At 35.2% G+C, this 22,296-nt stretch overlaps 2 protein-coding genes across 3 annotated transcripts; one reads left to right on the top strand and one right to left on the bottom strand.

The window, feature by feature from the left end:
- Positions 1–10,912: 10,912 nt before the first annotated feature.
- LOC143188110 (DNA polymerase delta subunit 2) lies at positions 10,913–12,706 on the top strand. The gene is made up of 6 exons (XM_076392176.1): positions 10,913–11,129; positions 11,270–11,571; positions 11,671–11,881; positions 11,950–12,154; positions 12,226–12,518; positions 12,588–12,706. Exons 1-6 carry the CDS (start codon positions 10,913–10,915, stop codon positions 12,704–12,706), a joined length of 1,347 nt encoding a protein of 448 aa, XP_076248291.1.
- A 1,261-nt stretch (positions 12,707–13,967) lies between these two features.
- On the bottom strand, positions 13,968–22,290 carry Nsl1 (non-specific lethal 1). Of its 2 annotated transcripts, XM_076392712.1 has the most exons (13): positions 21,894–22,290; positions 20,644–20,872; positions 18,629–19,931; positions 18,267–18,553; positions 17,030–17,532; positions 16,747–16,941; positions 16,371–16,599; positions 16,185–16,292; positions 16,024–16,099; positions 15,772–15,931; positions 14,980–15,194; positions 14,739–14,873; positions 13,968–14,281 (listed from the first exon to the last, which is right to left on the bottom strand). In XM_076392712.1, the coding sequence occupies exons 3-13, from the start codon at positions 19,727–19,729 to the stop codon at positions 14,135–14,137; spliced, it is 3,156 nt and encodes a 1,051-aa protein (XP_076248827.1). In that variant the 5' UTR covers positions 19,730–19,931; positions 20,644–20,872; positions 21,894–22,290; the 3' UTR covers positions 13,968–14,134. The 2 variants fall into 2 exon arrangements, with proteins under 2 accessions (XP_076248827.1, XP_076248826.1); XM_076392711.1 differs by having other exon boundaries at positions 18,267–19,931.
- Between the last annotated feature and the right edge of the window lie 6 nt (positions 22,291–22,296).

The following is a 22,296-nucleotide window of genomic DNA, read 5'->3' as shown; positions in this document are numbered from 1 at the left end:
TTGGGATTAGATTCGTGATTTCGAGGAAAGTAACGTTTGAATTTTTTGTAGCGGATAGTGCGTAGATTCCTATATAAGGTGTGTCAATTTTGAGGAGAGTTCGTAGAAGAAGCTTCGGAATTTTCCAGCGAAATTTCATTTGGAAATTCGAGGCGAGCAGAGGGAACTGTATTCGTCACCAAAGACAACGAGAGGAATTAAGAAAAGCGATAATGAAAGGGTGCGAGATAGATTACTCAGCGATGAGAGATCGCGATCGAAGACAGGGTCCATGGATCGACGTTCTGTGTGCTGCTTGATGATATTTTTAATCAGAATATTTCAGGAGGAAACAATAATAATTTCATACTTTATGAAAGTAGAAAAAACTACGAAGGACCTGGGAAACACCTCGAAATATAAGATATTCTCGCTATAAGCTCCTTGCAGTCTCTACCATTTCTCAAAATTACTGACACTTGACGAACCATAAACATAAATCATCTACACGTGAGAACGTGTCTTTTACGCTGTATAAACTCGCTGCTAACGTGCTGCAAGATTATAGCGAGTGAAGATTATAAAGGCATAAAAAGGAACGTCGGTTCATTCCCAAGCATCAGCCATTGGACCGTCAGTTGTTTGCTGAGAATTCATGGAGGTTCGCTCACGATCGATGGATATCGTTTAGATTGAATATAAAAGTGCTTTACAAGTGAACTAACTCATATCAGTAGGCAGTACGCTACGTTATCTACAGTTATACATTAGAGAAACGGCATTTCGCGTTAAGGATAGTAGAGATCGATACAAATATGGAAAGTATATATATACATAATATATATATGTACATCACGTGACGTAAAACCGGGAGAAAGAGAGAAATACATGTGAATCGGATATTTTGTACCTTAGAGAATTATTCTAACGAGTCCAGTCCTTTCGTTTCTTTTTTACCTACGTGCGTGTATATAATAGATATATATGTATACATACGCGACATCACACGCGGTAATCATCATCAAACGCGCTGGACGAGGCTGAGCGTGTGATCGGGAGCCTAGATCCTCTGGATCGCAAATCACGAAGAGCAATTTTAAACGAGCCACGAGGAACTCAGTCGGTCCTCGCGAAACTCGCGTGAGAATATTCGAACATACAACTCGAAGACTGCGAGCCCAAAAGGCAGCAGAAACAAGAGAAAAAAAAAAAATAAAGATTCTCAGAAATCTGAAGAAAGAAGGTTCCACAGAGATCTATCTACAAAAAGGATCGCCCTTTCGTTCGAAAGAAACAGACCAAGTGGACGAGAACGCCAAAGATGTCGAAACGTGTATCCAAATCCAAAGATTACCAAGACACGGTCACCAACGGTGACCTCTGAACCCTGCCCGAAGCGCGTCACTCGTGTTCAGTTCGAAAGCTGGGAAAGAGAATTTCTAAACAGTCACAGGAGATGAAAGTTAATACAGGAAACGAAGAACCTGCCACGAAAGTAATTTAAACAAAAATAAAAAAAAAAAACAGATCCCGAATCCGTCCTTCGCAAGATGGCGGCGCGCTAGCCAGCGTTCCCAGCCGACAGTCGAGTTCGCACAGTTCACTAAAACGATAGGCCAGTCTCGATGAAGAAGAGATCGGTATTTTTCCAAGCGAAATTATTTTGTATCGCCTCGTAGCCTCGCTCTGTCCGTGATACCAGATTACTCCAGATGAGACGCTGGCTTTGGCCGAGCGACTGTCCATAGAAATGGTTTGGGTGTCCAGCTAGAGCCGACTTATCGAGCGTTTCGCGAATCGGAAACAGGCGACAACGAACGAACCTTTTTTTTTTTCATTAGCCTTGTAGAGGGGATGGAGGAAACGAAGGCAGAGGAGCTGTGGATCGGAATAAGATCGAGATCCATCGATCTGACCACGACCGCGCTGAGTCCTCAGGGTTCTGGACGATGGAAGGGGATGGAAGCTTAGCGAGACGCGAGGTCTCGCCGCGTACAATAAGACATATCATTTTTAATCTAATTACACGGACGCAAGAGAAAAAGCGACAGGCGATGCCATCGCGCGAGCTTGTCCTCGAGATCAGTCGCGAGCGTTTTTAGATCTTTCGTATTTAAAAGCGGTGGGAGTGAAAGTCGAATGGAGTCCATACACATTCCGAAAGTATATGATACCTAGGGACCGTAGCTATTATATTATATTATATATTATTATACATATATGTATATGTATATTCATATATACGTGTATATTCGCTGAAAGTTTAGGCTCGGCTATAATTTAAAACGCTATTTATTGCTGACTGGAAAGTGGGGAACTTGTTCTATGATCTATTCAGGTTGAAGATATAGTGAATTTGAACACTCCTGCTCAAGTGGCGATCACCTGATCGAGGTCTTATTGGTCCACTTAGAGCCAAACATTTTGGCGCGATATTTGAATGAGGATTGTCTTGTAACGATGAACCCTGTATAATTCTTTCACAAAGCAGCGTTTGTGTACATTCTGTCTTCAATTTGAGTAGACATTAGTAAAGTATATAAGAAGCATTAAACAATCGGGTAGATTGTTCTATGTAGTTGTTGAAGGGATTTAGTGTCGCGCGTGTTTTCTGTGTTATTTAGTTTATCCGATAACGTTGCGTCCGTTTAACGATATTACGCTAGCGGGAATATGATTAAAAGTAATTTAACCCTTAAACTGTAGGATGGAGTCAAACACTGTGTATTGTAATCTTAAATTATTGCGTATGGTTGGTTGATCATAATAATTGGATATTAATGTTAATTGATCATTTTTTCCATTGATTTCGCGATATGCTAGGTTCTAAGTTAAGCTACACTTTTAATTATTTGAGGTGTACATTTTAGCCTGTTTTTTGTTGAAATCGAATTCAATTTACGCCAGCAGTTCTATAGGAATACACTACTCAGAGTAATTAGAGGATTTGATGGATTTCAAATTGCTTAATTATTTACTAAAGCGTGCAATACTATCAATTTCCCATTCTAAAAATGCTAATCAGAGGCTAATTGAATTTAGAAATAACATTCAACGTGTTTCTTCTACTAATCTAAAAAGAGAAACTTTTTATACATTTATCCAAAGATTAACTTCAATTTCAATCATATTTTTAATTGTTAAACATATTTTATGGCGTGTCTACTAATTATTTTGAGTAGTCTAGCAACGGAGGGTTAAAATAATTATTGTAGATAATAACGGAGATCGTTTTGACCCGTTTGATAGTCAATTTCATCGATATTTCGCGAAGAAAATTCTTGGTGTCACGGATCACTATACATTAACACGTTTGCTACCACATATCACACATTTTTTAATATCTGAATTTTTTCAATTTTCGATGAAAAAGAATTTCTGAAAGTATTGAAATCGTCTTAGAAAATATTTGAAAAATTAACAAACCCTTTTTATTGCATTTATTCACTATCTAAAATTACTTGCAACAATTTATACAATTTAAAACATACTATTATAGACGTTTTTCAAAATGTTTGATGGTAGCAAACGCGTTGAAATTGATCAATTGAAAGTCCGCTTAACAGCACTCATGCGACTTCACTCTCGCTATCGAATGTTCTTTCCACATAGGTACCTGAAAGGTTCGACTCTATTTATTAATTTAAACAAAAATCTCGCGTAAACAATCCCAAAGAACGAAAGATGCTATTTTACATCCTCTGTAGGCGTACTCGTGAACTTCGTAAGGTATCCTTTAAGTGTGCAATCGTCGTTACACAAATATGAAAAATCGCGAAACTCATTCGGTCGCCATCGTTGGTTTTGAGGAAAGAATCGAAAGAGTAACTTTTATTATGCGGCATCCTGGTGATAAATTATTGTAATAGTAATTTTAACTAGAATTAAGCGAAGTAGAAATAATTTTTACAAAAGTTGATGGACAGGACATCGAATGCAAAACTTTAAACAAAAGGAATTGTACTTATTCGAAATTGCACAAGGTGTTTCATTAATTACAAGGGGCATTTCGTGAACTTTTAAATTTCATCGTGGAAAGAGTTCTTTTATTTCAAAGAGGAAGAGAAATTTTGAAAATACTTGTTGCGCTTTTTTAAGAAGATATACTGTGATACCATTTGTGAATCTTAAATAGGATTGTTGATAAATTTATACATATTTAGAAAACTTCTGTTAATTAAAATAAATGTCAAAATAATGTGCATATTAAGGTAGTATACATATCACGAATAAATCCAGTGCCAGTGAGACGCGAAGTAGAATAAGGCAGGGCGGACCATCAATGGTCAGACATGCTACGGATCAACACAGTTAATGCCACTAATTTCGCTAAAACTGTTTCTACGTGCATAATTTATAACAATGATTGAGTTGATATAACATCTGAAGCTTCGAAACTCAAGCAGAATAGAAGTTATGCTGTTAAATTATCATTCTCAATGTAAGATTTAATTCTAAATTTATAACAAGACCTACGTGTCATGAAATACTGTATGACACAGAAGAATCTCTTCATTTCAAAATTAATGAAACACCCTGTACAATTTCTCAAAATGACTTTTAATCTGAAGAATCCAAAGAATCTTTCATAACTACCATTTATGGGGAAAATGTGCATCAAACAACGCAAAACGATGGTCACGATGATAAAACGATGATAAAATTGAAAAGATATCCTAATCGCGGCATCGATTCACGGCGATGATTAGAGACAATGAATTTTAAGAGGATACTTAAAAAAGAGAACAAAACACAAAGCGTGTAAAAGGAAGCGTATAGTGATTTATAGGCGAAAATTAGGAACAAGGTACGAAGGGAAAGATTTCAGCAGAGAGGAGAAAATAATGATTTATAGGTGAAAATTGGGGACAAATCGGAAAAGATCTGAATTAAAAAAAGAAAGAATAGTGATGTATAAATGAAAATTAAAAACGAGATGCGGAGGAATATAATTCATAGACAGAATGAAAGCAAATGGCCGCCTAAGAACTCTTGTTGATCCATTTAGTGGGGGTCCTAATGTCTTTGAGCGGACATTTGATTTGGTTCTGACTATACCGAAGCGCTCGAGAACGCGCGAAAAATACGAACGCAAGAATTCAAGACTTAGTTATTTATTTAAATATTTATAACGCGTGTTCGTGGTGAACTGTTAGGATTAAAGGAAGTAAAGAGTGTACAGTGTAGGAAAAATGCATCATGTTGTAAAAATAGATGTCTATACACGAAAATAACATTTTATAAAACGGCTACAATTTTAGAGGAGCGATGTTTGTTAATACGCCGAAGAAATGTATAAAACAAGATAATAGATAAATTCTTGTACTTTCCTTTATGTCTGTAAATCCAATTTGTAAAATATTAATTATGAAATATTTATAGAAATTGTGGAATTACTTAAAAATTGTATTTGTTAATTTTACTGAGGAGAAACTCGTAGTTAAGGCGATGTCGAAATTCGTAAGAAGCAATCGGTTTAAAGAAGAAACATGTTAACAATCTTCTAAAGTGTTTGCAGAATGCTAATTGCTGTTACATAATTTAGGACGTTCCGTAATAATGCTAGCGAAGCAGACAAACGAATGCATGGAACGTCTATTTTCTTTCTGATAATTCACCGCTAATTAACTGCAATGTAAAGCAAACACAAACCCTACTGTATGTTTTAAATTCTGAATGTTCAACTTTTGAGTTGAACTTTTGAGTTGGCGTATAATGTGCGCTGTTCGCATGAACAGTTATTAATCAAGCTAAAAATACAGAAAAATGAAAAATTATTTTTGAGAGAAAATGTTCAAAAAACTCCTTTTATGGCTTACGGTTTACCATAGCAAAAAATGTCCATTTTCTTTGCATCTAACGAAGATAAAATAACAAATTTTTTTCAATTTTTCTAATTTTTAATACGATACGGATTTATATCCTTTCAATAATTTACCACGTTTATTAAAAAGAATGCAAGCTTTTTCACAATTTCAATCAAACCAAAGAGATGGTGTAGTATATATTTAAATTATTTAAAAGTTTCTAGTATATGAAAAATGTTGTTCAACGTGTGTAGACATCTGCTTACGTATTCATATTGTATAATTATCGTAGCACTTCGTATTACAACATATTATGCCTGTGTGCAACAGAACTAATTATGTAGCAATTGTCGGTGTATTTATTTGCAAATTATTTTCTGCGCTAAAAGACCCAATGTGTAAATGCATCGATGTGTAATATTGCGATGCATCGAAAAAAACAAAATAGAGGAAAAGAGGAGAAAGTGGAGCACATCGACAAAATCGCCAACAGGGTCTATAAAGAAATTTCTGTCACGCAAGCTTGGCTTAGATATTTAGAAACAACGCAAAGTAGTTTGAACAATAATCAATTTCTACGATTAATCGATTAAATAATTGAACGAGAAAGATTCTGTAATTGAATAATCGAGTGATCGAGTAATGCAACAGTCAGCTAATCGATTAATTGAGTGATTGAATAACGAAGCAATCGAGTAATCGACTATTCAATCGTGCAAGTAATCAATTGAACATCGACTAATCGATTAATCAACTATTCAACCAGGCAAGTAATCGAGTAATCAACCAATCAAGTAGTCAAATAGTTAAATAGTTCCAGTCGAATGTTTGAGTATTTGACTTCATCTGATGAAACACGATTTACTTGACTGTAACGTCATCTTCAACACGACGTGTACTATTTAATTGAAAGATATCGGTTACTTAAGAGCACATTGTTTCAACCAGCACATCGTATCTCACACCAAACACTATTCGAGTGTGTTCAAGCAACTATAAATAGCGAGAGAAAAGATTGAAAGTGTAACTGAACGTCGAGCAAAAAAAACCACAAAATCATCATGGTTTATTTAACCATTGTGAAATATTAAAATATCCTCATTAGTAACTAACTTTTCAAAGACAAAATTTAATTGGTGAATTTTTCCCAAAAATGAATGATTAATGAAAGCAAAAATGTTAATCCAATACAATAGAACCTCGATTATCCGAAATACCACAAGATTCAAACTTAAAGCATCCTTTTGATAGCTAGCTTTATTTCCTTCAATAAATTACTAATATCTAATTCACTGTTTAAGTCTTAAGCGATGTTCTACTATACTCCTATTATTACTACGATAACATCGATATGCTCAACCTTAATTAACAGAGACGCTGAATATTCAAAATTCGGGTAATCGAGATTCTACTGTACATATTTGAAACAAAAGAATTCCTAATAGCTCGACATGTTCAGTGAAACATTGAAAACGATAAATGAAAAGAAAGTGGCGCAAATTCGCGCCATTGTTCGTCTAGGGAATTTAACGAGCGGAAAAAGGAGACTTTTCAGCGTGATTGTTGCGTTTATCGACACGAATATCTACCATGCGTAACGTTGCAATTCGCGAAAGAATTACGACATGTATATTACAGAACACTCTGTAATAGATAAGACGCCCGAGTTGTGATACATTTGTAACATTTATAAATCGACGCCTGTGCAGGGGAGAAAGTGTTTGAGTCTAAGTTCAGAAACTTATCGGTCAACGATCGATTTGTGCCCAGCAATGTCGTTTGAACTGCAACGATCTGTATAGATCATTTCTCGTTCTTCACACCTGGTTATTGCACGTACACTCGTTAGCCGCGCGAGAGATCGTTGACGACAGTTTCGATATATCGACTCGATTGTTGGCTCAAGGGGGTTGGAGACTGTGACTATGTTCAGGTGGTAACTGAATGTAATACGATTCTATTTTAAGAAGAGGGCAACAATATTTGTTTCTGTTACGGAAAAATATTTATATGTGTCGCACATGTATTTCAAAAGAATATGTTTTTCATGAAAACAAGAAACTATGAGGTTAGAAGAAAATTATTTATTAAATAAATAATATTGATATAAATTCCTTAAGTAGCTTTACTCCTTAACTTCATGCATAATTATAATTATGAAAGATACAATTAAATCCTTGATGTTTAAGTAGAAAAATTTGCATAATTTACCAAACTGAAAAGTCTCATTTTTTCAATTGTATCACTTTTGAAATACATGTGCAATATCTGTATATATATACATATTTATACGTATATTGATATGCAGTTATTAATTTTATTATAAATATTTTTAAATATTCGTTCAAATTATGAACTAAGCAAAAAACCTGAACATATTAAGAAATGGCATAATTTTGTATAAACAAAAATGCAGAAGCAGCTCTGAACATAGTTTCATAGGTCTCATAAATAAGCTGGAACTGTTATATCGTAATAGTTTCTTCCATGCACGGACATCATGTATCTTGTTGAACAATAGAAATTATTCCGAGTTCACGTGTATCGCTGACGCGCGTGAATTTCCGATTCGCTGTACATGTACCATGTTATATGAAGCGTGCAACGACATGGATAATCGAGAATAGAATCGAATGAAAGTATCGTTGGATATCGAATATTAAATACCTAGAAATCTTCTAATATACGAATTATCTAAATTAAATTGTCTTCGAGTTCAACACATATATATAAAAAAGAAAGAGCATGAACTACAGCGTGATCGCATTTTTATCGAACGTTTATTCTGTTCTCGATTAACGTAGTAATGCATAAGCAAATGCTCGATGCTGAGAGATATTCGAAGAAAGTCTCTCGATCGAAATCAAGGAAGCGATAAGGGACAACTTCATAAGTAGAAACTAGAAAATAAACCACGAAGACATGCATACCCTCGACTCAGTAAATTCTGGTTGCAAAACCATAAATGAATTGCTAACCCGATCACTTGCACTACAAGAAGCATGTCGTATCAATTCCAGACGCTTCCCTAATCGCTCGTGATCGATAAAATAGAGTATTAATCCACAATTTCGCGAGCAGAATCTACTGAGACAGGTACACGAAAAATAGTACGAAAAGAAAACAACAGACTTACGAAACTGTCTGGCTTCATTTTCCCGATTTCAATCGATCAGTCACACGAGCGAAAACGCTAGATCCTCCGCTACCGGACAAACGCGAAATTCAGAGCTGCGCATGCGCGCGAGTCATGTTCAAAGAAAATGCAATTACCATAGAAAAACAAAAAAGAGACAACAACAGAAAGAGTCACGCGTAAGAGTTACTTCGGTGTTTTCGTTGAAACGATAAAATGGTAAAAACAAGCTAAAGTCCCGACGTATTTACGAGATAGATGGTAAAAACAACAATAATAATAATTAATAATATTTAATTAATAATAATGAAATAATAATAATATTAATATTAACAATTAAATATAATAATAAAATTAGTTGCAGCTTTCTGTGTAAGGTTATTGTGATATCTAAAAGGAAAAAAGGAAAAAATAATAACTTTACCGTAGCGGTACATGAATTAATACAGAAATAAGAATCTGATATTTAGTGAGCAAATAACGATTAAATCAGTATGTCGACGGGGCTTTTGAGCGATTGCCTCACCGCGATCGGTCCTCGAGAAACGATGGAACATCGTTTCGAGGAACGGTCGCGTTTCTCTCTCTCTCTCTCTATCTCTATCTCTCTATCTCTATCTCTATCTCTATCTCTATCTCTACCTCTCTATCTCCCTCTATCTCTCTCTCTCTCTCTTTGTTTTCTTCTTTTCCGTCACCTTCTTCTTCACGGGCGAGGTTGGAACGACAATCTTAGGCCTCGTCAAAATACTGCCGGATACGCGCGGACATTCCGAAAATCAATCGTGAAGCGACGCGGCGTCGATTATTTTCACCTTCTTCTCTGCGAACAGAAAACGAATAATGGAGAAAAAAAAGTAAACGAGACGAAAAAAAAAAGAGAGAACTCGTTCGGTTTGAATTTCAGCGCGTACGCGATTCAAAATTCCCGCCGCTCGCTCGATCATTCGGAACGTCCACTTTGCATCTGGATCAATCCGTCCATAACGTGTCTCACTTCGAGGCATTTTGCACAAATGCGTGCATATTAATCATTGGGACTACAAAAACATATCATCATATCTAATGATAATGATACCGTATATATATATACATACATATATATATACATATACATATATATATTTAAAGAATATTAAGCAATAAGATTTTATTTATATGCCCGTAGAAGAGAAAATTTGAATGATGAAGTGAAACCACTGCATATCAACCATGTGTGTCTGGGCAAGAATTAGCTTATATATATATAATTATATATATCTATAAATATATATATGTATATAGGCATTTATATACATATATATATCTATAATCTTTACTTCGTCGTTGTCAGGCGTTAATGTTAAACTTAATTATCATTAATTATTAATTATTAGATTGTGAAAGAATTTCTTCAGGTTCTAAGCAAGATTTGGAAATAATAAAACGAGCAAAATACGTGACGTGTGTTTTTACTGTTATCGTATCTCATTCATATCACTATTTGTTTCCCTCTTTATTTCGACATCTTATATTCGATATCTACCTATATTTGGTTTTCGGTCTGTGTTTTCCAGTAAATACTATCTCACCAAAATTATTCTCACTTTTCATATTTTTAAAAATGTACCATGAATTGCTATAGCCATCTAGCGGCTATTAATGACATTACACACTATGGACATCTAGCGTCAACGCCTATAAACTAATCAACATTGGCGACTATGGCCATCTAGTGGTGAGGTATTCGAACTAATTCAGCATGATATTATTGAGAGCTAGTACCATCGATGAAAAATACTATAGACCTACGAGTTTATGGAATTTTGTGTCCCATGATCTGCAATATCGACAAAACGCAATTGATTTTTTACGCCCTCTGCGTTTAGGAATGATGGCTTTAGGGACATAATAACACTACTATTGTTAAAATTTGGCGGTAAACTGCCTGAAATCGTTCGATGCATTGTAATTGATCAAGTTTAATTTATTTGCTTCATTTTGGTCGAAAATGGTTCATAAAACGGAAGAAGGTAGCAACGATTTACTATTAAAATCTGAAAATGGAAAGCCACCAATGTTTGAAAGACAACGAGCTGAGTATAAAGACCTTTCGAAACAATTTGTGAATACGAAGAATGATTTTTCGAAACAATTTGCGCACATATACGCTGTTAGACTTGCAGAATTAAGGAATGTTTTAATTCCACAAGTACAAGCTAAATGGGGTATAAAAATAATTTTATTAATACAAATAATCTAAAGTTTATGATAGTAATTCTGTGATACGATACCTGTAGCAAATACTATACTACTAAATTTGTCTGCTTTGTATAATTGCTATGAAAATGTGTTTGTATTTCAACAGGAGATAAACCCATAGTAAAATTAGCTGAATTAGAAACTCTAGAATGTCAAGAATGTATAATAATTGGTACACTTTACAAACACCAGCAATGGAAACCATCAATCTTACGTGAGCTCAGTGAAGATCATCAACTTAGTCTTCCTTGTCCTAAGCCAGATTATTGTTCCGAGAAAGATCTACCTTTCCTAGAAGATGAAATGTTACGTATTAAATTAGTTGGTGAACAAGTTGATCTAAAAAACATTGTTACTGGAGTTGTCTGTGCTATCTTGGGTAATGAAAATAGCGATGGAACATTTAATGTTAGTATAAGATAGTAGATACTAATTAATAATGAAAATAAAACATACAAAGATACTATAATTTTATTATTATATGAAATAAAAATAATATATATGTAGGTGAAAGATTGGTGTTTTCCTGGATGTGCTCCAAAAAAATCTTTAGCAAAGGGTGAATCAAAAGGAAAACTAGTAATAGTGTCAGGACTAAACTTGTCTCACAATCTTGAAAAATTAGGAACATGCCTCTTTACTGAATGGCTATGTGGAATGGCTGGTAATGCAACCATTCAAAAAGATGGAACTTCTATTGTTCGCCTTATTGTAGCAGGTAAGTTAAATTCAATATCGTGTAAATAATATGTGCAGAGGAATTAATACAATAATTTACATTGTTAGGTAACACTGTCATGAGTGATGATACAACAAATTCAAAACCAGAGACAGCTAAAGAAATTGGAGAAGCAATAAAAACTACAGATGAATTTTTAAGTAATTTGGCAACATGTTGTTATGTTACTCTAATACCAGGAGAACATGATCCTACTAATGCAATGTTGCCTCAAAAACCATTCCATCCATGTTTATTACCTAAATCATCTAAGTAAGACTTAATTTGAAAGACAAATTATATTTTTTTTTCTATGAATATATAGTTTTAAATTTGCTTTATAGATTTGAGAGTTTTAAAAGCACTTCAAATCCTTGGATTGGCAAAGTTGAAGAACGAGTAATAGTAGGTACTACTGGACAATCAATTGATGATATTATCAAGGCAACTGGTGAAACTGGTGTTTCGCCTATTGAGTGGTTAGAGAAAACGTTATTATGGAGACACATATGTCCAACTGCTCCAGATACATTATTAGCCTGTCCATATTATGAAAAAGATTTGTTCATTATGAAAGAATGCCCCGACATATATTTTGTAAGCAACACAAAGAAATTTGAGACAAAGCTCTGGAAAGGTTTGTACATTTCATAAAACAAATATTAAGTTATAATTTTAAATTATCTATAAATAATATAATTTGTAGGCGATGACAACCAGAAAGTTCGACTGATAGCAGTTCCAAGTTTTAATATAACTTATACAGCAGTAGTAGTAGATTTAGAAAATTTGGAGACACAATACATTTCTTTTAGTAATTCGTAAGTAAATTTTCATATAACATATTTTAATAGGTTTTATATAGAATTCTTTTGTTTACTTAAATTTTATACTTTTTTCTATGATTATCTTTAAAATGTGTATCAAATAAATATATAAGTGCTAAGGAAATCAACAAATTATGAACAAGAAAATTCAATTTAATTATATTTATTGTATTGATGAACGATTAATTAATGCTCTGTTTTTTCTACCTCAAATCAATACATGTTATTCAGTAAAAGATGAATTAAGATGAAGAAAAAACATTTTCCGTTACTACCTGTTTATTTTTATTTAAAATGTTATGTACAAAAACTAAGCGCACGATTTTTAAATAAGATATGATTGACTAAATATAAAGTATGCAATAAGAAAGAAATTACATGTAGTATCACAGATTGTTAGAAAATCATGAAAAATCACAGTGATATGAGAAACAATGAATATGTTACTTAAATAAACACGAATCATGCCGTATAAATTATAAATGATCAAGAACATAACAGTCAAAATACAGGGAATTATTATTTTTTCATAACACAGTATCGTACTTGAATTCACTGATTAATATTCTATTAAATTAAAGTGAAAAATAAAATGTAAGCTACTTAATATGATCCTTTCATAATTCGATGTTCTTACCTGCACACTATAACGTAAAAGAAATGCAAAATGAATGCAGATGATTATTTACACGTTTAAAGACATTACAAATAAACTGTTTTTGACTGTTATACGACAATTGTGAAATTATTTAAAGGAATCCTAATAACGAATAACATAACAAAAGTCATAGAGAAGTATGATGGTATACACAATTCAGAAACACGTACAATAAAGTTACTTTTATATATGTGGTTTTGTATTAAGTGAATCTTGTCAGGTATTACCAATTATTTTACAATCAACGTCACTTCTCAGAACTAGAAAAAACTATACAACGTCCAAAGTAATGCTACAGAACATTTCGGTTGGCACTTTTATTTAACGTAAGAATTTCATTATAATATAAATACATTTTTTATTTTTTCTGTTTTTTTTTTTTGTCTCTTTTTAATATAAAAACTGTCTAATTCTGTTCATATGAGATTCTAACTTTCGACGGACTATATCCCGTTATTATTTTTCTAATAGTGAAAGAAAAATATAACAATATCCTTATCCTAAATAACAGGATAATTATTCGTACAATTCTAATGCTTTGGCCGAAATAACAATACTTAAAAAAGCAATCATCAAAGGTTTTCCATTGATTCAAGCAGAATGAAGTTATAAAATTTATATTTATAATACACTTTACAGATTCGTAATAATACCATTAACTTAAGGTGCATGTTACATGACCGACAGGTATATATAACAATTGACAGGTAGCTTCTGCATATAGTCACGACGACGTAGACATACTGTGTACTTATTAAAGGTTCTATCCTATCTCTTAGCCGTCGGACGTATTCGTTCCTTTTCAGTATCCCTATCGTCAGCTACTGTCCATTCAGGATCATTGGGATCCTCACCTTCTATGTCACAACAAGCTGATTCCGTTGAATCTGATTCTGGAGAATCCATTTCCCCATCCTAGAAATGAAACATTACCATCTACCTGAATAGTTGTAAAAAAGGGAATACTGTTTTGCCCAACGGTCATTCTGCATATAGTACAAACACTATACTTAAGTATACAAGCTTTTATAATAGCTGAAGAAAACAAACAGCACAATAAATTTATTTAAAATCATCTCTAAATGTTTGTATAAAAAGATAAGGTTACGTAAACGTAATGCACTTTCTCTGTAAATGTTGCTAAAAAACTCCAAGTATGCAATAAAATAAAACTGAATCGTGTTTAAAGTAGGAAAGCATCAAATGGCACTGTGCTTACCAGAGATAGCCTCGAGGAGCCATGAAAGTTGGCTCAAAGTTTATATTAATAATCAGTATACGAGCACACATATTTGTTTCGTTTTTTTTTAATAAAAAGTTCTCACTTATATATAATGAACAATGAAGTTTAATACAAATACAGTGTACGTACATCATCTGCTTTTTCTTCATCACGGGAACAAAGAGACGCTGATGAAGCTTGCCAATGACCATCTGGCATTACTTCCAGCATTTTGTCATAGACTTCTTCAGATAGTGGAAACACTCTTGGCTCGTACGGCAAAATCTAATGAAAACCGTTTCAATTTTCATAAGAATATCGTAACTTTTTAAATTAGAACAAATATTATGACTTTGAAGAGTAAGAGTGATGTCATATTCTAAAGTAATACCTCATTCTCATCCTCGTTTGCCGAAGTAATAGTGTCATCCTTCCCTATTCTTAGAGTAGGCGTAGTACGACGTCGCAAAGCATTTTGCAAAGCAGATGACCGATGCGTGTCTGAATTGTGTTGATGTTCTGAATCTTGCGAGGGTGTTGCAGGGGGCGATGTAATAGGAGACATCATATCCCCACCAAAATCGCTTGCATGGGGAGACATAGGATCTAGAAACAAAAATATTGCCATTATTTAACATAATTCACCGTATTATACATGAGGAAACTGCAAGCAAAATTTAAATGCTAGTTTCGTCGTATAATCAGGCTGCCAGTTCTAAACTAACGTAGGTAAAAACAGAGAAACTGCTATAGGGAAAAACGCAATTCCTGGAAGAACCGCAACAATGTTAAACGGTTACATTATTGTAAATAGGGATGAAACTAAGACATAACAATGCCTATAATTCGTTAAATAAGCATCTTAGGGTTATCCATTAGTCATTGACACGCTGAACTTTCGAGATATCACTCATTCCACATACAGCACACAGTAACATTATATTATTAAAATAATTTACTGATTTAAAAACCTCAAATATCTAAAAGTAATTAGATCTTAGATCTATGTTTTTAAGATTTCCATTTATTATTAATTTTGTAATACTCTATACAGCATTCAATTGATTATATATACACGTCCCATAGTTTTTGTTATAAATGTTTCACATTCATTATTATAAAAGTTATGATGTTTTTAATTTAAAAGTGTTAAATAACTAAATATATTAGAAAATATAATTACCTGGTGTATTCGCACCACTATCTGCTCGGCTGTCTGTTCTACGACTATGCCGGATGCGTGACTGATGTGGCATATTTATATACGTCATAAAACGTTTATTTTCCTCTCGTTCACTTCGTTCATGCCTCAAGGCAATAGTTTCATCCGACATATCTTCGAACTAAAGAAAAGGAAACACTTTATATTACTATCTGATAAATATTATTTGAAATTTTCTATTCACAAAGTTACATCACTTTCATCACTACTTACATCACTATCTTGACTAGGCCTGTGCATAACACCATTCTTAATATCCAATTTTGAAGGTTCCTCGCATAACCTCCACCTTTATTTAAGAAAAGAAAATATATTGTTACTTGAAAAAGTATTCAGTATAATAATAAAAGAACGTTCAATTAAAAATTACTCACTTTGGTGTCAATATTTCTTTATACTGTAGTTTTTCAAGCCTAGTTGAAGCAGCTACACTATACGGTATAACGATATTATCAATATCATACGAGTTTTGCCTCAAACGTCTGCAACAAAAAATTGTTTTCAGATGTAAGTAGATAAGAATCTTCTCATTTTTTGTAACAGTGATTGACAACACTAACCCATGAGAAGTGGAACTCTTTTCTTTAACAGTGTTTTTCTCTGAAGAAGCAGTGGTATGATGCAATGGAGAAGGCACTGGAGATGAATGCTTACTAGAGCTGGAAAGCGCACTAATATCGTCATCATCTTCAGTTTGTAATTTCTGCATCCTTTTTCTGCTTAAGCCATGTACACTTCTATCGTGACCAAGCCTGTTTCTTTTCCCTTTCAACATTTTTCTCTTAATTCCTAAAGACAATAATAAAAGCATATATATTTCCCTTAAGTAAATAGACATTTACTTCGAATAGCATTTATCTCAAACAAGGATACAGGTATAAATACGAGTCATGAGAGAACTTCTAAATTACTTATGTAATATCGTATAATACATACTTGCTGTAAGAATACTTGAGGATGATTTCTTTAATCGAGCTGCGTATTTCGCTCTATGTCCTGGAAGTTTTTTATTTCTTCTCTCGTTGCTGTCCTTGTCCTTCAATCGTGTAATTCGTAAATTCCCCCTTAACATTTTCTGTTGCCATTCCACTGATTTCATAATAGATTCGAAATGAGTTCCTTGTGTAACTTCTATATAAGAAAAAGAATTTCGTATGATTATAAATTATTAAATTATTATTTCTTCAAGTTCAAAGGAAATAAGTAACATATTATTTACCATCAGGAAATGACAAAACTGGGTGATAACTAGGATCAACTAGTGCAATTCGTTCTTGCACGGACATCTGTTCGATTGGTTCTTGCGGTTGCATTGGATCCAATCTTCCAGTGCACAAAGCACATGGAGGTAATACATGATCACAATTACATCTTACTGTTGATGCTTTCGCTACTCGTTTAGATACTTCGTGTAACCTGTCTACTTGCAGTAGCTTCCTCTTTCTATAAAAACTCCACACAAATGGTCGTGTTCTACTAGCTGATTGTTCACCCTCGGATGAATTATAGCGTCCCGTAGAACCTGGTAAAGCGCCACTATATCCATTCACAGTTTCTGCATTGTCCAATATCACTAAACCTTTATTAGCTCTAATATGTCGTTGCAATTCATTATGCTGTCTAATTCTATATTCCAAGTCTGATATTTGTGCTTGTAACCATGTCCATCTTGCTGCTACACCTGCACGATCTTGAGCATACCTCCATGCTGCTCTTTTTGATCTATAAGTAACAATATTCAAAACCATAATCAATAATAGTAAACAATAAATGCAAAATACTATAAATCCTCCTTTAATGGCAAGAATTAAATTAAGAATTATTTTCTTCTTGCAAATTCGATTTCACATATTATCATATTATCATGCATTTTTATAATTCTAATCATTTTTATTACAAGCAGTAAACAGCTTCATTAAATATTTATGTATACAATAAAAAACATCTACATCTACAGTGTAAAAATCCTACATTAAATATAAATATTCAAAATTGCAAAATATTCAAAACCGGCCCAACATATTATTCGGTTTTTTGTATTAAAATAATTATTGCAGATAAGATGTGGTAAAATGATTATCAAATGCAGAAAAGAGTACAACATATGATATACACAGCTTAAAACTTCCTTTGAAAGATAATACAAAAAATTATATGATATATCATTGATCTTTAGAGAACCAGGACCCAAACTTAGACCAGCAACAAACTTGAAAACTGTGTGAAACATGTAGATTACACATGTGCATTTTTTTTGTGGAAAAGATTTTAAATCTCAGTGAAAGAATGCCAGCCTTTTAAAGATTGAGTATCAGCACAATATGTACTTTCATTCTACTTGAAACAAAAACAGTAGAATAGTCTCAACTGTTACCTCAACTATTACACATTAAATACTGTAACTTAACTATGAATTTAATAAGTGAACTTTCATTCCAAAGAGGATTTAAACTTACATAGATAAATGTTGTTGATGTGGATTATTAAATGTCTGCATTTCATCACAGCTCTCTCCACCACTACTGGATGCAGTACAATCAGAATCAAGATTGGACTCCACAATGTGTAGCTGTGTGGCTAACGGTCCAGCTACATTTTCTACTTCTTCACCTTTAATCTTAACTTGAGGGGTACCAAACACTGGCTGACGATTGCCATTATTGCCAGAAGTACTACCCACACTGTCACGCGATCCACCACCAAAATATCGGCAACATAATCGCTGACGACTCACACTATTGCTCTGGGCAACACACATTTTTTCAATTTTTTGCAAAAACGAACTCAAACTATTACTAATCTCAGGAAAGTTTCTAACATTAGACTTAGAACTGATATTAACCAATTCTTGAAAAAGATATTTTTTCACTCCATGATGGGCAAGTTCAAGAACTCCTGTATTTTCTTCTGCAACATGCCTGCCTATTATTCTTGCTTGAAGCTTCCTCAGTCTTCTTAATAAAAATGCACATCTCCTTTCGTTTTCAAACTGCTTTTGCGCAACAATATCTTGCTGTAACTTTAAAGTGTTGGTTTTTTGTTGGTCCACTGCTTCAGCAATATTCATATTGTTACAAATACTCATAACATCAACATCGTTAAGTAAATCTCTTTCAAAAGAAGAAAACCCTTCTTCAGGCATGGAAAACATCTCTACACCATCTACAGTGCTTTGCACTTGTTCGCTACTGCCAGCAGATATATTTTCTGCATTTTCCACACCTTCAATCGATTTAATAACTTGTAAAATCTCCTCGACGTTTTGTCCAATATCGCCGACATTGCCCATGTTGCACTGCTCACCATCTGTAGTTATATCAGTACCAAAGGCCATTATTTGATCCACATCCAGATTTTTATTGTCTGTTGCAGTTTCTGAGCCCACCAAAGGCAAGTCCGCGCTTGATTTTAAGAAACCCATGTTATCCGCTTGATCACCCATAGATGGGTCGTTCATTATAATATCAGTCACCTTTTTTTCTGGACTGCCCGGAATGTCCGGTTGCTCACAGTCCTGTTTAATTGGTACCTTCTTTGTAATCAGGTCAGATCCGTGCGTAAATGTAGACAAACTATCAAGATCATTAGCATATTTCGAGTTGATGACATCACGAATGAGGTCCTTGGATATACCGTGTAAACACTGTTCGTCAATTTTTGATGGTTGAACGTTTGCAGAGACAACAAATTTAGCTAAGATTTCACGATTCTGACAGATTTGAGCAGCCTGCTCTGGGGAAAGGAATCCACCAGTTGGAAGGGAAGGGAGCAAATTTTCAGGCTTTTGAGGACCGCCTTCCGTCAGAGCAGGGGCCATCACTGCCACTGACACTGCCAGTGCTGCGGCCTCGACATCCAGAGGCTCCCACGTGCGTGCGCTCCCACACCTGCACTTCACGTGCCCTGTGCTTACTCCCATTCATCCATTACTAGTTTATTGTCCTGCACCTGTATTATCAGTTCTTATCTCTCAAGTAAATTTCTTCTTTATGATCTTCTTCTATTACTATCCTTAGCCTTTAATTATTTCACAGTAAATGTTATGTTGTTTCTATTGCCTTTTCTACATCCATGATGCTTAGCTTCTTTCCATTTGAATCCCACTAATGACATTAATAAACCTGCAAAAAAATTATACAAAAGTGAGTATATACAGAACATGGTATACATGTATAGAAAAGCAATATTAATATGAAATGAAGTCCAAGGAAGCATCTACTCCAAATATAAAGTAATAAAAATTAAATGTGTATATAAAAAATGTTTCTATTTCTACATATTGTGCTTGAATGTTATTGTACCTTTACCTTTCATAAAAAAAATATAAATCTTATATCAACTAACAACTACTTAAGTGAAACATAGTTCCAACAATTATAAATTCTTTAATATCTATAGGAGTAATAGTTATTTATAGTATATAATGCACCAAACATTAAGAATCAATAAAGGAAATTATTAATATTAGCTCTATTCTTCTAAACAACAAATCAAGTTTCTAAAAAGCTCAGAATACTCATGTCTCTTTATAAATCAGTCTTGTTTACGTTTACACAAGAATAATATTCATTTCTTTTTCAAGTACCTAGAGATAAATATTTCTAATTGTTCCTTCTACTTAGAATCTCTTCTCACTTTGTTTTACTTTTTATAAGAACTCAAAACAACTTCTCATATTCCCTGAGCTGCAAACATAATGTACAAACAATGATTAAAACTACTTCTAACCAGAAACCTATATAACGATAACTTTACAAATCTATGAAACTACTAAAACACATTGATTTCTCAGCTTATTCTACAAAATTCCACGAAAACTCAGCTTTCGCTCACCTTATATTCGCAGTGCACACAAAAGAGGAAGCATATTCAAAGTCTCCGTTCACTCAGGGCAATGTTTCACGTAGAAGCAACATCCAGGTCCACGAGATAGCATAAACTGGACCCGTGTACAACAGCAGGACCGATTTCGTTTATCCCACGAGCACACTTCTTCCAAGTCGGTGTCGGTCAGTTTCGTGCGACGAGCTTCGAACGTGGACTAATCCAAAGCGGTGGACGACTGCCGGGCGAACGATAACAACGCGTTATTAAAACAAATCAGTATGCGTCGTGACGGGATAGATGCGCGCAGAGAAGGAACTTTCGGGCACACTTCGTACGGAACGGCCGTGAGAATTGCGAGAGAAGGGTGAAGAGGAGAAGCGGAGGCGCACGAAGGAAGCGTGGCGGTGTGTACGATCCGATCGTGTGGACGAGGATCCGCGTCGGTTCGTACCGCGCACATAATTACACCATCTACAGAGCACTATCGGAGCGTGAACCCTCTCGCCGTGGAAATGAATAAACAGGCACGGGGCGGCATCGTTTGACGCATCCCCACGTGATTAACCGTTCCCACGAATACGTTACGACCAGCGAACGAGCGGCGTCTCCTTCGTCGGCGCCGCGGGTCTCGGAAAACAAAGATAAAAACACGCCGCGCAGGCACCGCCGCCGTCCTCGTCGGCGGGGGCCAGGCCACTTTTTTTCCTTGTCGCCTGCACGTCTATTGCATAATGAAACGCAAGATTCGTATCGCCGGCGACGGCACTCGAAACGCGGGATCACTTCGCGTCGTTGACGATGTCCACGTACGCGAGAAACCTTCGCACACGCGACTTCCGCAGAGACGTCGAGGGCATCGAGAGTGGCAGGCGAGAGAAAGGGAAATAGAGAGACAGAGAGAGTAAGAGAGAGATAGAGACAGAGAGAGAAAAAGAAGAAGAGAGAGAGAGAGAGTAAGAAAGAGAGAGTGAGAGAGTGAAGAAACGAGCAACAGAGAGAGAGAACACTAACGTGCTTCACCTCGCGAATAGCGTAACCACGAGACGTGCGTTACCGCGGACGTAGGCGCGTTTACACGCTTGAACAACGATCGTTTTCGAGGGAAAAAAAATGAGTGATCAAACGAGAACACACACGGTGGGACGAGGCAAGCGGCTTCCTTCGCGGCACTCATGTATGTGGCGTACAATGGCGGAGCAAAAAACAGTATTCGTAGGCAGCTTCTTTTGGGCAGTTTCCCCTCCTATAACGCTCACCTCGCATCGGGGGCGCTCGACATAATCGCGCACATATACCCGCAACGATCTGCGTATAATCGGTCCGTACGGTTTGCCACTACGCAACACGGCACGGATCTCGTGCAACTTCTCTCTGCCGCGGATATAAATGTCCGTCACACCCAATGCACGATAATCCCTCCGGCCGATTCCTCGATAGAAGGAATGCGCCTTTTCCGACTGCTCCTATTCGTTCTGCGTCACTACGAGGAGGCGGTCGGTACGTGTACGCGTATCCCGGCGGCTCAGGGTTTCCCTCTTCCACAGCACAGACACTGCTGTCGATTTTAGTAAAAGTCACACACGAGCAACGCGAGCTATTTATCAATAATATATAGGAAATTTGACCAACTTCGCTATTGCCGAAGCGGGATCGACCAAT

Source organism: Calliopsis andreniformis, chromosome 2, assembly GCF_051401765.1.
Source record: "Calliopsis andreniformis isolate RMS-2024a chromosome 2, iyCalAndr_principal, whole genome shotgun sequence".
NCBI lineage: Eukaryota > Metazoa > Arthropoda > Insecta > Hymenoptera > Andrenidae > Calliopsis > Calliopsis andreniformis.
This window is presented reverse-complemented; position numbering and strand designations above follow the sequence as displayed.